Below are 14,753 nucleotides of genomic sequence, written 5' to 3' on the forward strand. Positions count from 1 at the left end.
CCTGCCCACAGGCCAACACACTACCTGAGACCAACTCCACTTTAGAATTCGTCAAGATTCTTTCAATAAATAAACAGCTGCATTTTATCCTTGAACCGCTCAGGAATCTAAGATATGGGAAGAGGAATATCTAGACTCACTGAGTGGTGGTAATGTTTACTTCCGACTCAGAGATGGGCTAAACGGGACCCTTCGGAACACATGAACTGAAACTCTAGAACTCTGAGGTCACCTTTGATTCTGGGGGATTCCAGGAGCAGGAGGACCCCAGTACTGAGGATTACAGCGGATGAAAGGAAGGCTGTAAGCAGCTGTGTAGTAGAAGCATAGCCCCCTCATCAGGAGATCAGGCCGGCCAGGGACTTGCTTTTAGTCCTCTGCCACAGCCCCTGGGGACCTGGCCGCCACTTTGGAGGCACAGCCGTGAGCTGACAGTGGGGAAGTGCGGATCAACACTCTGCTTCCACCATGAATATGCAAGAGGGAATCCTGAGGTATGGGGACATCAGGGGACAAGGAGCTGAAGGGGCTGCCAGGAGGTGGGGCAGACTGCCAGCTAGGAGTCATGGCCTGACTGTCCAACTTTCCAATAAAGTACTTTGTTACCTTTTAAGAAATGCACTTGCCTTGGACCTCTCTGAGGCCAAAAGAACTAAAGGAATAAATTCTCCAGGAGTGCTGGTGTGCGTGCCTGGAAACCATCAGAGGCAGGCTCCCAGATGGGAGACCAGGCCAAGGCTGCAGAGCTGGCCTCTCAGCAGGGCCACCCGGGTGTGGTGGGATCCGCCTACTCCAGCCTGGGCCTGGTTTATCCCTGCACCTGGATTTTTCTCTACCCTCAGGGCAGCACAGTCTCAGACATATCTTGTTTCCAGGTATTTGTCAGGAGTGCTTGGTTTGTTTTTAAGATTTGCTCCTTATGTCTTGGAGCTAAATTCTATCTGAAATGTCACCCAGAAGCGGGTGGCTGATGCCAGAGACTGCCAAAGGCAGGGAAGTTGCTCTGGGGATGTGACTTCTCATAAAGGGATTTCACCCCTCAGTGCCCTGTGGTCACATCTGGGGCTTTTCCCTGCACATGTGAAAGGCCCCAGCAGCACTGATCTACCCTCAATGTCAAGAGTCCCCCATCCCCCACCTCTGACATTCAAACTGTCCTACCTTCAAAGCCAAAACAGTCTGCAAGAGCCCAGGATGGCAAGAGAGCGGGGCAGGGACCAGGGGCTGGACAATCTGAAGCTCATCCATCTGGGCTCCTATCTCCCCCAAAACTGCAATGAAAAGCAAGGAGGCAAAGAAGAAAGGGGGCACTGGACAAGGACTGGGGGGTCACGAGCTGGTGGCTAGTGGCCATAGGCATATTTTTTGGCTGATAGAGCATTTTAAAAGCTTTCACACGTGAATGCTATTGGAGGGAGTAAGCGCTTTTTGGGTCTCGGGTCCCATCACCCATGCTGCCTTGTGCCCCAATCAGGTAGCAGGGTTACCTCACCTGCCTGGCCCGGGAAGCAGTTAGTTCAGGGCTCTTGAGATTGTGATCTGTGTTTCCTAAACCTGTGGGCACCCCGATGGCCCCGATGGCCTTGCTCAGAGACTCCTAAATATTGTCAAAGCCAGGCCTAGAGTCTGATCCACAGCAGGAAGGATAAAGAAAAGAGCGAGGGGATATCTTATGACACTGGAGCCCTAGACCCTGGGAGTCAAGAGCTGGGCCCACCTTCAGGCCTTGTCAGGGTTTGTGGTGTGGGCTGGACGAGCTCCAATCCCCTCTGAGCCTCAGGGCACAGCAGGAACAGAGTTTGGATGAGACAGAAGCATTGGCGTGAATCTGGGCAAAGACTTTGCAGGTTTCCACATTAACGAGAATCAAGTTGGACCAGCAAAGCCACCAACTTTCAGGCCTCTCTGTCAGGCCAGCCTCTGGCTCCTGTTCTTTCTTTCCTCCTTGTGAGTCTGGGAGTTTTTCAGGGGGTTAAAAGGTGTCTCTAAGCCATACTCTCCCATGACAGGAGCATGATTCTGTGGAGAGAGAATGGGGCTCAGAGATCTACTATCTAACAATTCGCTTCCTCTCTATCTTGCCCCGTGAGCCCCAACTCTCAATTTTCCCATCTGTAAAACAGGAACTGCAATTGTCCCAGGGGATGGTCAAGGATTGCAAAGCACTGTACACACATCAGTTATGAAAGGGCTAACTGTAACCAAGGCGACTTGAGGAAGGGATGTTGGCTTTGATATGTCATCGAGTTTTTCTAGGTTGGAGCTAGACTAATGGTATAAAATTTTTTCATAAAATCCATAAAGTCCTTTTCAAAAAGTCAGAGCTAGAACACAGGACTGAAGGCCCATGGAGGAACACCCTGAGCCTCCTGCCTGCGATGCTGGTGAAAGCCCTGGCCTTGTGTTTTCCATTCAGAATTCTCTGGCATCAGGGGCTGGTGTCCTGTGGCACCTTCCTCTCCAAGCTCCCAGGCAGCTTTGCCAAGCAGCACGGGAACTCGGCGGGTGAGAGGAGGTACGAGTGTGAGAACGTGCATGTGCATCGAGTGCTCTTGTGCTTCTGCCTGGCAGCCCAGTAATCGAGTGGCTGTCTAATAAATACAAATGCAATCTGAGGACCAGCGGAGCCTCAGGGGAGAGAGGAAAGGCCTGGAGGGAGCTCATCACAGGGCTGAGAAGAAACAGAATGAGCTGAGGGGCAAACATGGGCCCATGTAGGCTTTACTGAGGAAGGATGATATGTGCCTTCGGCAGCCAGTTCAGGGAAGGTAGACCTCCTCCAACAGCCTGAGACCACAGGAGGGATCAGGATCCAAGGATGTGGGTGCAAGAGGCCAAGAGGCCTGTGCTGCAGACTCCCAAATCCACTCACAACTTCCTGAAGAAGGGAGCAAGGGGCCAGATCACATACCTTCTCCTGCCTTGCCTGGCAGCTGGGGGCTAGAGCCAGTCCTGGCTCCCAGAAGTGGGCTCTGGCTTCAGCTACCTTCCTTCTTTGCACAGCAGGTTCCAGGGGGTGGGTGTGCTTACCAGTTCCACCCCCACTCTGGGTGAATGGGCTTCTTCAGCAGTTCTAACAGCCCCAGGACATCCCGTCTGGGGCAGTGGGCTGAGAACCATCTCCTGCTGCCCTCACTGTCTGCTTCTCCCCAGGGATGAGAGTTCTACCATGTGCCAGGGCTTAGAAGCTGAGTCTCAGCCCCATCTCTGCCAGTCACTGCCTGGGGACTCTAGGACTCTTCCTTGCTGAGCCTCAGTTTCCTCTTTTGTCCCACCACCTTGCAGAGGTGTTGGGGAGGAAACACTTGGTGGTGGCCAGAGGTCTACTCTGTCTCCCTGTGTGGTCCTGGGTTTCCCTCAGCTGGACTACAGTTTCCATTGAGGGGAACTGGACTAGGTCTTCGTCAAGGCTCATCCCCACCTCTTTGGGCGCTCCTGTTTCCCTGTTGGTCCGAATATTAGCGGGACTCAGGTGCCCGCCCCTACATGCTTGCTCAGCAGTGGAGGGCCTGCCCCAGCTTCCTGGGAGTGAGGAAGGAAGGAGAGAGCTGCCAGGTGACTCTGCGGGTGACCATGCTGTACCAAGGCAAGCGAGGCTCAGAGAAGTGAAGGATCTTGTCTGAGGTCCTATAACAAGGCAGAGGTATAGCCAGGACAAGACCTCTCAGGGCCAATAATCTCAAGTGTGGGCTCTCTCTGCCCCAGCTCTCTGCCAACATGGTGACATGCAGACGTCAGAGACACTGTCATATGAGATGGCAAAGTCCACTGTCATTGCTATAATTCAGCCAAGATTTGGACAGAGCCTCTACCTGGCTGTTGTGAGTTGGCAAGAGAGATAGACTATGCATGGAATTGAGGCCCCAGGCAAAGAGATGGTGGCCCCCGGCACCCCCATCTCAAGACCACTCCCAGTTTGCCACCTGTTCCTCACTGCCTGCCCTGCCCCTCTCCCAGGAGGCCTTTCTCTGTGCCCCAAATTCTCCCAGACTCCTTTTTCTGACCACTCCAGCCCACAGTGATTTCTCCAACTCCTCCAAGCTCCCGAGGCCCTGACCATCATGGCCCTTTGTGTCAACAGGCGAATACCCACTATGCAAAGTTAGGCATCTTCGCCCATCCAGGTACCTTCATTCCCAGCTGCATGCTAGGCTCCACAAGGACAGGGAAGGGCCGATCGGGAAGTTCTAGCTGACTGCTGCAGATGTGTGTGGTCTTCAGTGCGGGCAAAGTCCTCTTTGTTAATCACTGTCTACATGGCAGGGACAGGCTTGCCCAGAATCCACTTGTTGGGATCCTGGAGGAGGGGGCAGTGTCTATGGTGGGTATCCAAAGTGATTAGAGCCTGGGAACACCTCAGAAACACATGCCAGTTTAGGTGAGCGGTTCCAGGGGCTGGGGGGTGGTCAAGAGAGCCTCAGGCCCCACCTTGAACCGTGATCTCCTGGGTCCCATCCAGCCCTGACATTCAAAGTCCACCATGCAATCAGCATCTCAGACGGCACCTTGCTTTAGAACAGTAGCTGAGGGATCTCCCAGACAGTTCTTTGAGTCCTTCGATATATGGAAAAAAGCTGTTCGCACTGTATTCAGCCCAGGGAAATGGAGGCAAGAAGCCAGGGTATCTTCCCAAAGCATGTTTCTCTTGAGGAGGAGTCTCAAGGGTGGAGGCTTGGAGCATAACCAGCCCAGTGAGACTCCTAGTCAAGACATTAAAGAAATAGCGATGAGCAGGAGGCTGGAGCCCCGAGGTAGGCACCCTCAGTCTCACAAGTAACCTCAAGCTCACTCTTTGGGGGGCACCCAGGGCAGAGGGGACCCTCTGCACACAGGTCTAAGACATCCTGGGACACATTGGAAGTGCTGAACACATAACAGGTGGGCGGTCTGCTCAGGTGGACCTCGGGACCATAAAAAAGCAAAAAGGTATTTACACGGGTGTTGTAGAAGTGACGATAGCAAGCTCTCCTTCCGGGCCTGGGGCAGGAAAGACAACTGGGGGACTGGCAGGCTGGGCTGGGGCTGCAGTTGTCTGCAGAACAGTCTTTTGGTTTGTGGACACTCCGTCACAGTGGGGAGGAGCGCATCGATTGACTCTCAGAAATGGATAGGTGTCCAGAAGTCTAGCAGCCCTACCACAGAACCCCAGAGGCCCTGGCAGGAAAAGGGAGGGATGAAGTTTCAGGTGAGTGCGGGGAGCGGCTGGGGGATGATCTCGTTGGGCCCCTCTGGTTGTCTTTGGAGGGGGCTGGGAGGCTATCGCCCTCAGTGATATGTGTCATAAGTGCTTGGCATCTGCCTGGCTCCAAGGGTCAGTGACGGTCGTAGGCAGTGGCGGCTGCCGGCGGGGCAGCTCCTCGGGCAGCAGCGCTGTAATAGTACGGGGAGCCTGGAAGACAGAGAAGAGGGCATGGCGGTTGGAGGGCGACTCTGTGCCCGCAGCCTCATACTTGAGGCCAATGGTCAGAGGCAGGAAGGGGATTGGAGCTCTGAGAAAAGAGCTCGGGAACACAAGCTTATGCTGGCAGGCTTTCTGGAGGAGGTGGGTCAGGCCGGGTGGAGCCTGCCTGCTCTAACTTCTGGACAGGGCCAGAGTGAGGGCCCTGTACCCACGCTGGGCTCCTCCCGCTGTCTCTGGGCTGCTTTATTTGACGAGGCACTTTGGATGGGGCCTCCAGGAGCCTGCCTTGTGCTCAAACTCCTCCCTACAGATGAAAGAGTATGAAGGGGCTCCAGGTGACCGGCAGATTTTTAGAACTACAGAGGTTAGAGATGCTAGGCCATCTTCTTCTTTTACAGGTAGGAAAACTGAGGCTCAACAAACTAATGTCATGTGCTCAAAGCCATAGAGCTTCTCAGTGCTAGAGCCTGGCCTGGAATTCAGGTTGTCTGGCCCTGGCTTGGGACTCTTCCCACCAGACACAGTTCACAGCCTGTACACTCGACCGAGGCTGGAGGACCGTGCTTATCCAAGCACACAGCAGCTAGGGCCCTGTGAGCCATTGTAGACCATGTGCCTGCTTGGGTGGGAATAGCCAGCTTCTTAATTCCCCAGGGGAGGCTAACTCGCTGATTCTGAAATCTCACCCAAATCCAAACCAATACTGGCAATTATTCCAGATACCATAACTGGGCATCAAGACCTGGAGAATGCCAGTCAGGCTCCATCACTCTTGGCTGAGTGACCTTGAACAAGTAGCTTTATTCCCCTGAACCTCAGTTTTCTCCGCTGTAAAAGGGGCCACAGTAAAGGCTTTATGAGGGCACCATGACATAAGGATATGAGAGTGCTTTTCTAAGCACTTGATATTCACGAACTGTTTTCATTTCCACAACAATTCTATCAGGTAGGAACGAGTATTGTCCTTATTTAGCAGAGGAGGAAACTGAGGCGCAAAGAGACTGAGTGGCCTGCCTAAGGTCATATAGCTAGTATGTAATCAAGAGGCGAGATTCGGGGAGGCACTGTAGCATGTGCCACTGCCCCTCCAAACCCAGCCCCAGTGAGCAGATATACTGGACCCCCAGGGAGGCAGTATGGCTCAGGCAGCAATGACAGTGGAGGAGCAGGCAATGCCTTGCTGTGCTGTTCCCACCTCATGCCTAAGTATTTTCAGAGATGGATTTTTTTGCTACCCCCTGTCACCTCCCTAGTCAGAGCCTTGACTCAGAGACATTGTCAACGTCTGCCTTCTCTCTTCTGTGGGATGAGGACGGTGTAGGAACAGTCACCCACACAGCATCTGTAATGCCAGCCCTGTGTCATGCCTTCAGAGGTACCCAGGTGAGAGAGAGAGAGTGTGTGTGTGTGTGTGTGTGTGTGCGCGCGCGCGCGCACGCGCGCATGCCATCTCTGCAGGCCTGGGCATGGCACAGGAGCAAGAAAACCATAGGGGCTGCTCTCACAAATGGGCTTCAAGGAATGGGAAATGGAAATAAGCTTCCTCAGAGGACCCTGACTTGGCTCTCCAAGTCGCCCACCCACCGACCACCTCTCACCCTCAGCTCTGGCTCACTCTCTTCTCAAAGCCTAATCTCTTGGCCAGGCTGTCCAGCGGCCTCAGCATGAAGTCTCCACAGCAAAATCAAAAACGCTTGCATTTACTGTGAGAAATGAAAACATCACTTCACAGAGCACTCTGTCTTCCTGGTGCCCATTAAACCTCCATCTAGAATAAACTTGTCCTTTCTTCTGTCATTTTTCTTCTCTAATTCACATTATCATCAATTTACTTCTTGACACAGTCATTCGGGGCTCCCACTCGCTCTCTAATCCCTTTACAGCAGCCACAGGCAGTCCCATTCTAATCCTAACTGACCACTGCTGCCTTTCTTCCTGCCTCCTTCCCTTCCTGCCCCTCTGCACCCACCCCCTCCTCCCCTACTAAGCATGCTGGGTCACCACCCCTCTGACTGGGCAGACAGCTCCTGGAGAGGAGGCTCAGCGGGGAGAGAAATTCCCCTGAAAAGTGAGCGTGCAGCTTCCTTAGGCGGCATTGCCCATCCTTAGTTAGGTGATGTTTATGTGAAGGAGGTTTCAGCCAGGCCAGCCGAGAGCTGGGCAGTGTATATGAGGGCGTGAGCACCTGGGAATGTGCATGTGGAGGGTCTCATCTGTTTCCACAGCTCCCAGTGATCTAGCAGGAATACCAAGGAGCCTCAGGGCGGGCTTCCACACCCTGGCACCCTCCCCAGACAGCAGAAATCAATCTACTTCTGCTCCATGGCACTCATCCAGCTAAAACCCTGAAGACATTCTGTGGGAAGGGCAGGCTGGTAGATGTGAAAGGGCCTGAAACTTATTTGCAAGACGATGATAGAGTGAGCCTGGCATCTCACTCATCTTCAGGAAAGTGGGCCTCAAGACAGCATCGTGTTCAGCTCCTGCTTGAATAAAGCTGCCAGGGGCGATTATCCTTGTTCTACACCTGAGGTAATTGAGGCCCAGATTGGTTGATGACCTGGCTGTGATTCCCCAAGTTATAGACTTGGGCAGCACAGGGGCCACTCCTCATGTTTGCAACTGCCCAGCATTGTTTAAACTTTTCTTGTTTCCTGTAGGATGAGGCCTATCTCTTTGAGGGGGAAGTCAGAACTCATTCTCCCAGCTTCCCTTGCTACTAGGGCACAGGTGTTTCACCTGGGCTCTGCCAATTAGACTCTCTTGCATATGACCTTGATTGGGAAGGGAGCAACTTGAGGAGGTGGGCTGAGAGACTCCATCTGTTGGGAGTGGGTAGCAAAGGCATCCAGCTCTGGGCGGTGGTAGCGCAGGGCTCTCAAGCACCCCGGCTGAAGCAGCAGCATAGAGCATGCTTCTTGGGGGTGCCAACTAGCAACAGCAGGAGTGTTTATGTTCAAGCAGCCCTGGTGGTATGGCTAGGTGTGGCTCCTGGCTGTGTGCCCCACTCCTGTCTCCTTGGTCCTCCCAGAGATTCTGGGAGCCCCACCCCACAACTCCCTTAATAAATTTGTTTTCTGCTTAAACCAGCCAGAGTGGATTCTGTTGCTTGCAACTGAAAGCCTGACAGTTAAATACAATAACCTGGCTTTCAAAAACAGACCACAGCTGTTCTCGTCACATACATGATCTGAGTATTTAGAACTCTCAAGGCTTGTTCCTATGGAGGGTTGAGGCCTCTCTTTCTGGCTGTAGTTCAGACTGAATTGGTCGGGGAAGTAAGAGCACCACATCACACTAGTTATGAATATAGGCTCTGGAATCAAGGTGACCTGAGTTTGGTTCCTCATTCTGCCATCTGCATGCTGTGTGACCTCAGATAAGTTATTAACCTTTCTGAGTCTCACTTTCTTCGTCTGTATAGTGGAGGTAATAGTATGTTGCCCTCTAGGGCTGTTAAAAGGATAAAATAAGATAACACACATGAAGGGTTTTGCCTAGACCTTGCATAATTAGCAAGTGCTCATTTAGAGGAACAGAGTTTTGATCCTTCTTTCTCCTCTCCACACTGGCTCCGGCCCCCCTCAAGGCACTGGGCACCTCGCAGCACAGACACACTTACTCAAAGCTCCCTCACCCCAGGCTGTGAGCTCCCTGGAGACACAGCCACACGAGGCACACAGCCCACATCTAGTGATTGAGGATATGAACTGGATCTCACTCCAGCTTGAGCAGCAAAAGCCTCAGATATGGTCTAGTCCCACCCTCCCTCGCCATGCCCTTGGGCTCCTAACTGCCCACACAATTGGTCCAGACTTCTCAGTCTGGCATTCAAGGTCCTCCATCTGTGGCCCCATAGACCAACCACCTCCTACTCCATCCCTTTGCCACAGCTTCCTGAGTAGCTTCTTGCACAGTTCTCTGCCGTTCTTTGCCTCTTGATCTCCCAGGCAATGAGCCTATGGGACACCTCAAGAGAATTAGAAAAAAATGCTCACTCTGGGCAGCCGTAGCCCTGTGCCAGGGTTCAGAGCTTTGTGCCATACATGGGCTGGACTTCAGCCCCGTTTATCCCCTTGGGCAGTGCACAGCCATATGAGGAAGTCCTAGGTCAACATGGCTTCCTTGGGGTCGCATCCTCATCACTAGAAACCCTTCCCACAGCTTGGCCCAGGCCCCCTTGGTGCCATATACCCTGTGGGTTGCAGAATCTCTGGAAGGACCAAAGAGACAGGAGTGGGACACACAGCCAGGAACAACACCTAGCCACACAACCAGGGCTGCTTGAGCGTAAACACTCCTGCTGAGTTTGAATTCACCAGGTTCTTGCTTTTCTGATGAAGCCTATGGTTCTCAGTCCTAAAATAATTCAGGATCTAGGGAATTAACAGGTTCTTACTTAAGCAGGCCCTGTTAAGCTGGAGAGACAAACCTGGATAGTCTCAGAGGCCCTTGTGTGTCTGGCCTTTAAGGGAATTCTCTAGCTAACTGCTTCGAGGAGGGATCAGAGTTAGGTCTGCAAGCTGATTGGCTGGCTCTAGTCCCAGGTAGTGAGTGACATCTACAGCCCTAGGCTCTTGCTTCAGGATCCAGAGTCTTCAGCTGGCACACTGGTTTCTGTAAGTTCATTTCAATAAGACGAAAGGCTCTCCTTGGCCTTTTGAGGGCTGAGGTAGCCCCGCTTGGTCTTTTGGTTGGCCCAAATATCTAGATAACGTTCATTGACCAAGCTGGCCCCAGGCGTGGACAATCTGCCAGTCTGAGGCCTGGGCAAAGAAAGGTTGGGCACCAAATGAGCTCAGTGGCATGCCTTAGCAGGCCTTCAGCCACAGGGCAAACCAGTTTCCAATGGAGCTGGCTGTGGTGATGTCCATGGCAGATATCGCTAATCAACCAACAGGCCTCAGAGCACTTACGAAGATAGGTAGCCACTACCAATCAATCTGAGTTGGCCTCTTTTCTGCCTCTTATTTAGAGGTTTCTCATCTGAACATTCAATGAGTCTTAAGAAATATAAGTTACTCTTGGGCAGGCACTTTCCCCACCTTCCTCTTTCTGCCTCAGGGCCCTTTTTGTCTTTGTTCCCCTTTTGTGCCATTTCCCCTTATCCACCATGAGGGGAAGGGAGAAGGGCCCACGCAGGCCTGGAGTGATGTTTACTGTCCTAAGGCCCCAGAACAACTCCCATATTGCATGTATCTGGGGCAAGCTTCTCACCCCACCTCAGTGACCGGGTCTCAGGCTATCGAGGGACCCTGGCCCACCGAGGGGGCCTGATGGGGCAGCCGATGGCCCAGGGCCCTGCAGGGTCTTCTCCAGTACTCACCAAGCAGCCCCGGGTTGGGGAACCTCCAGGAGTCGTTGTAGGAGGGATACTGAGGGTGGCTGTAGGGGCTCCCAGAAAACTCACTTCCTGCATGGGGTGGGCGGAAGAGAAACAGGAACCAAATGTCAAAGCAGGTTTGAAAATGCCAATGGCATTTGCCTCTTACATAAACTGCAGGTACTTTTGTAACCAATAAAGCAAGTCTAGTCTACACCCTTATTAAGTGAACGACTGTCACTGGCATTGTCTAGATTTCCCCCATAACCTTTTTCTTATTAGCGGAAGTAAATACCAGCCCCTCACATGGAACTACCACATACCAAGTGTTCCCTGGGATTATTGGCCCATTCTGCAGGTGAGGAGACTGATGCCAAGAGTCTCTCACAAAATGGCCTCAATACACTCACCCAAGTTCAAAGCTCCAGACTGCCTGGTTCTCAGCCTTTCCTGAAGCCACTCCAGGACCCCAGTGAGATTTAGTTCCACTTCCCATGCATTTCCTGAGTGGCTCTGGACCGAGAAGCCGAAGGTGACCTCAACTCTAATCTGATCCTCTGCTGAGAATGCAGAGGTGGCTACTCCCGGGCCGCAGCCAATGGAAAAGATGAGACACAAAATCAGGCCCTCTTTCAGGAGGAGGCAGGTGGTACTTTGCTGAGATGAAGGGACAAGCCAAAGGTCTAGAGGAGCGCAGAAGAGGGAATGGGTGGGGGCCTTCTAGGCATTCGGGAAGGGGCAGCTGTTCTCGGGTAGAAACTGCAGCTGTGCCAGGTGGGGAGGCATGGTGAAACTTGAGGACGGTTACCTCTTGTCCAGCTGCTCATGGAGCAGTGATGTTTGTGTTTGGCACTTCCCTGTGCTCTCACTTCTGGCTCCAGGAGAGCCTCTTTACCACCAGCCAGTCATAAAGAAGGGAGTTCAAAATTCTTTCCCTTACAAACTTGCTATGTCCTCCCTATGGCTGGTTTGGGCCTGACTCATTACAGAGCACAGGGTTTCGGCCTGACTCATTACAGAGTCTCCCAGTGCCTGGCACAGGTTATGTCAGCAGCTGCCTGCTGAGTGGCTTAAAAAGCACGTGGGCCCCTCCCTGGCAGTGATGGCGGGAGTTACACAGCCCATGGGACCACCCTCAGCTCAAACAAGCTTCCCAGATTCTTCTTAAGGATGCCAAAGGGCCAGAGGGCAGGAGTCCCCCGAAGGGACCAGCCAGATGTCAGGATGAGAACACTGCTCTTCCCCTAGCAACCTAGGGCCAAATGGAGGGCCCACGGGGCTTGGCCAGGTGTGGCCGGAACAATAGAGCAGGCCTGAGGGGCCAGCTGCTCTCAACCCCTGGGCCCAGTCGGCCTCTTCTCCACCTCCCTACTCCACAGGCAAGCACAGGCAGAGCGCACGCGCATGCACACACACACACGTGCACTCCTCCCCAGGCCTCTCTGGGGGCCACTCCCAGCCTGACAGGCTGATACTTCCAATTCTCTGTTTTTTATGCCTCAGTGGTCAGGGTGTCAGGTTCCGGCGTACGTGGGGAAAGCACGGTGACAGTGCTGGGCGCAGCAGCCCAGCCTCGGCATATCCATCAGCGCCACGGCACCTCCTCCTCCTCCTCGGGGGCAGGGCAGGGGAGCAGAGACTGAGCTGCCTGAAGAAGGGGGACAACCACCCTTTCATCCAGCCTCCAGGCGCCAGTGAAGCTGCCCCATCAGAGGCACTTCCTGACAGCGCTGCACCTGGGCCCAGGGCATCCGGCTACACAGGCAGAGGCCATCTCTCCATCTTCATCTAGCCACACTGCGCCTGTCAGCTAGGCCCAGCTCCAAGGCCACCTCTTCTAGGAAACCTCCCTGAACTTTAGTCCCCTAAAAGTGCAAGTCTCGGGTCCATCCAGTTGAAGTTAATTAGTTAATTGCGTCCATGTTATCCATCCAACATCCTCCACCTTGTCCCAGAATTGGCAAAGGGCTATAAATAGCTCCAACTCCTTTAGAAGATGTACCCGGGTCAGTGTTGCCCACTATCCTCCACCCCCATCCCACCTGCCTGGCCTTCTGGAACCCCACTCAGACACCTCCTTTCCTCAGGTGCAGCGTCCCACAGCACTGGCTTCGCCCTGACTTGCATGGAAGCTCCTGTGACACAGGAGTGTCTGCCCTGCAGGTACAAGTCTGACTCCCCTCGGTCTCTGTGTTCTGCCCCGCCCCCAGCGTGACAGCAGCTTGCCTGCCTCCGTGGCTAACACCAAGCTCTTGCACAGTTGCCCACATGGCTCTCTCCCTCACCTCCCTCTAGGCTTTGTTCCGACGTTGTCTTTGGACCATTGCATTTAAAATGGAAATGTCTTCCACCTCATCCTTCTTTTCCTGCTTTATTTTTCTCCATAGAACTAATCATAATCCGGCATTTTGTTTATGGTGCTTATCTTGTTAATTTTGCCTCCTCCACAAGGCTGTAAGCTCCATGGGGGCAAGGAATTTTGTCTGTTGAATTCCTGTCTCTATCCCAATGTCTAGCACAGGACCTGGCATCTAGCAGGCACTGAAAACCATTTGTTGAATGAATGAATGAATGAATGAAAGAATGGGAACTCCTCAGTCAGCCAGGGACACAGATGATGAAAAGCTTCTACTACTTCTAACAGTCTCAATAACCAGGGGTGGATTGAGCATCTGCTGTATGCGAGGACTCGAATTAGTTTATCTGGGATTCAAACCAGGTTCTATGCACCATGCCATCCTGCTCCTCAGTAGAAGAAATGTAACCCCAGGGACCCACCCTGCCTAGTGTGTGACGAGTGAGGGCATGGTGGGCACCCTCAGAACAGGGCCCTGTCCTGTGAGATACCCTGTGAGAATATACTCTGGGCAAGGAGAGCTTGACTATCTCTGGGGCATGAGGGTGGTCCAGGCTCTGCTGAGGATTCTGGGATGGTATCTGATTACCTAACATGCCACACAAGAAGCTGGCTGAGTGTAGGGAGCCCTCACCTCATGAAATATGAGGAGTCCAGACCCTGAAGTGCCGAGGAAACTGCCTGGACTAGCTTGACCACAAAGATGACTGGCTGGGAAGCAGCAAATCGCCCAGGTTCAGGCCCACTGAACCCCACGGTCCTCAGTTTGGCACAGAGGCTGGAAGCAAGGGCTCTGGTGCCAGAAGACCCGTGTTCAAATCCTGGGTCTGTCTCTTTGTAGCTCTGTGAACTTAAACAGGTCACTCAACCTCTCTGTGCCTCAATTTCCTCCTCAGTAAAGTTGGGGCAATTAATAGATCCCATTACCTGTGGTCATTGTAAAGACTGAATGAATAATACAGAGTGCCTGGCACATAGTGAATGCTTAGCAAATGTCAGCCATAATGACAATGACCCAGTATTGGGCATCCAGAATCCCATTTAACTCTCCTGACAATTCTGTGACGCTGACAAGACAGGTGCAACGTCTGCATTTTACATGTGAGGAAATGGAGCCTCAGAAAGGTGGGGTTCCAAAGCCAGGTTCCTGTCCTCCAGCCCAGGGCTTTCTGCCTAGGACACTGCCTTCCCACCCAGGGCCCCTGTCTTCCATTTGTATAGATCAAGGCCCTTCTTGTCTGCTCAGCTTGAACTTCACTTCCCAGGGGCTGTGCAGGAAAGGAGGCCCTCTCCTTAGGGGCTCTGTGGGTCCCACCAGATGCTGGGTTTTGTAGGTCTAGAGGCTCCATTCTACTGCTTCGTTTCCCCTGCTGAATTCACCACCACTGTGACATCTAAGGAGCACTCATCTTCTTTCCTTCAAATCCCATGACAGCAGCTTAAGAAAGGTGAATCTCTGTCTAGCCAAGAGAAGGTCTGGAGAAAGCACTGGGGACAATTTCTGGGGTAAGGGGAGCATGTGAGCCAGAATGGACGGGACTTTGATAATCAGAGGAGGAGCTCCAGTGCACAATCGCTTAGCGTGTGGTGCTTATATGATAATCAGAGGGAGGTAAGGCATCCCAGGCACAAATAAAGATCTGGGGTGGACTGATTAGAGCATGACCCTTACG

At 52.9% G+C, this 14,753-nt stretch overlaps 1 protein-coding gene across 1 annotated transcript in view; it reads right to left on the reverse strand.

Annotated features, from left to right (window-relative positions):
- Window positions 1-257: 257 nt before the first annotated feature.
- PAX5 (paired box 5) overlaps window positions 258-14,753 on the reverse strand; it is a 170,602-nt gene continuing 156,106 nt past the window's right edge. The window contains exons 9-10 of the mRNA XM_011366206.2: window positions 10,728-10,814; window positions 258-5,389 (exon numbers count right to left, since the gene is read on the reverse strand). Of these exons, the coding sequence (XP_011364508.1) occupies window positions 5,313-5,389; window positions 10,728-10,814 (164 nt within the window). The 3' untranslated portion in view covers window positions 258-5,312. The remainder of the gene's footprint in view (window positions 5,390-10,727; window positions 10,815-14,753) is intronic.

This window comes from Pteropus vampyrus, unplaced genomic scaffold (assembly GCF_000151845.1).
Source record: "Pteropus vampyrus isolate Shadow unplaced genomic scaffold, Pvam_2.0 Scaffold123, whole genome shotgun sequence".
Classification (NCBI taxonomy): domain Eukaryota; kingdom Metazoa; phylum Chordata; class Mammalia; order Chiroptera; family Pteropodidae; genus Pteropus; species Pteropus vampyrus.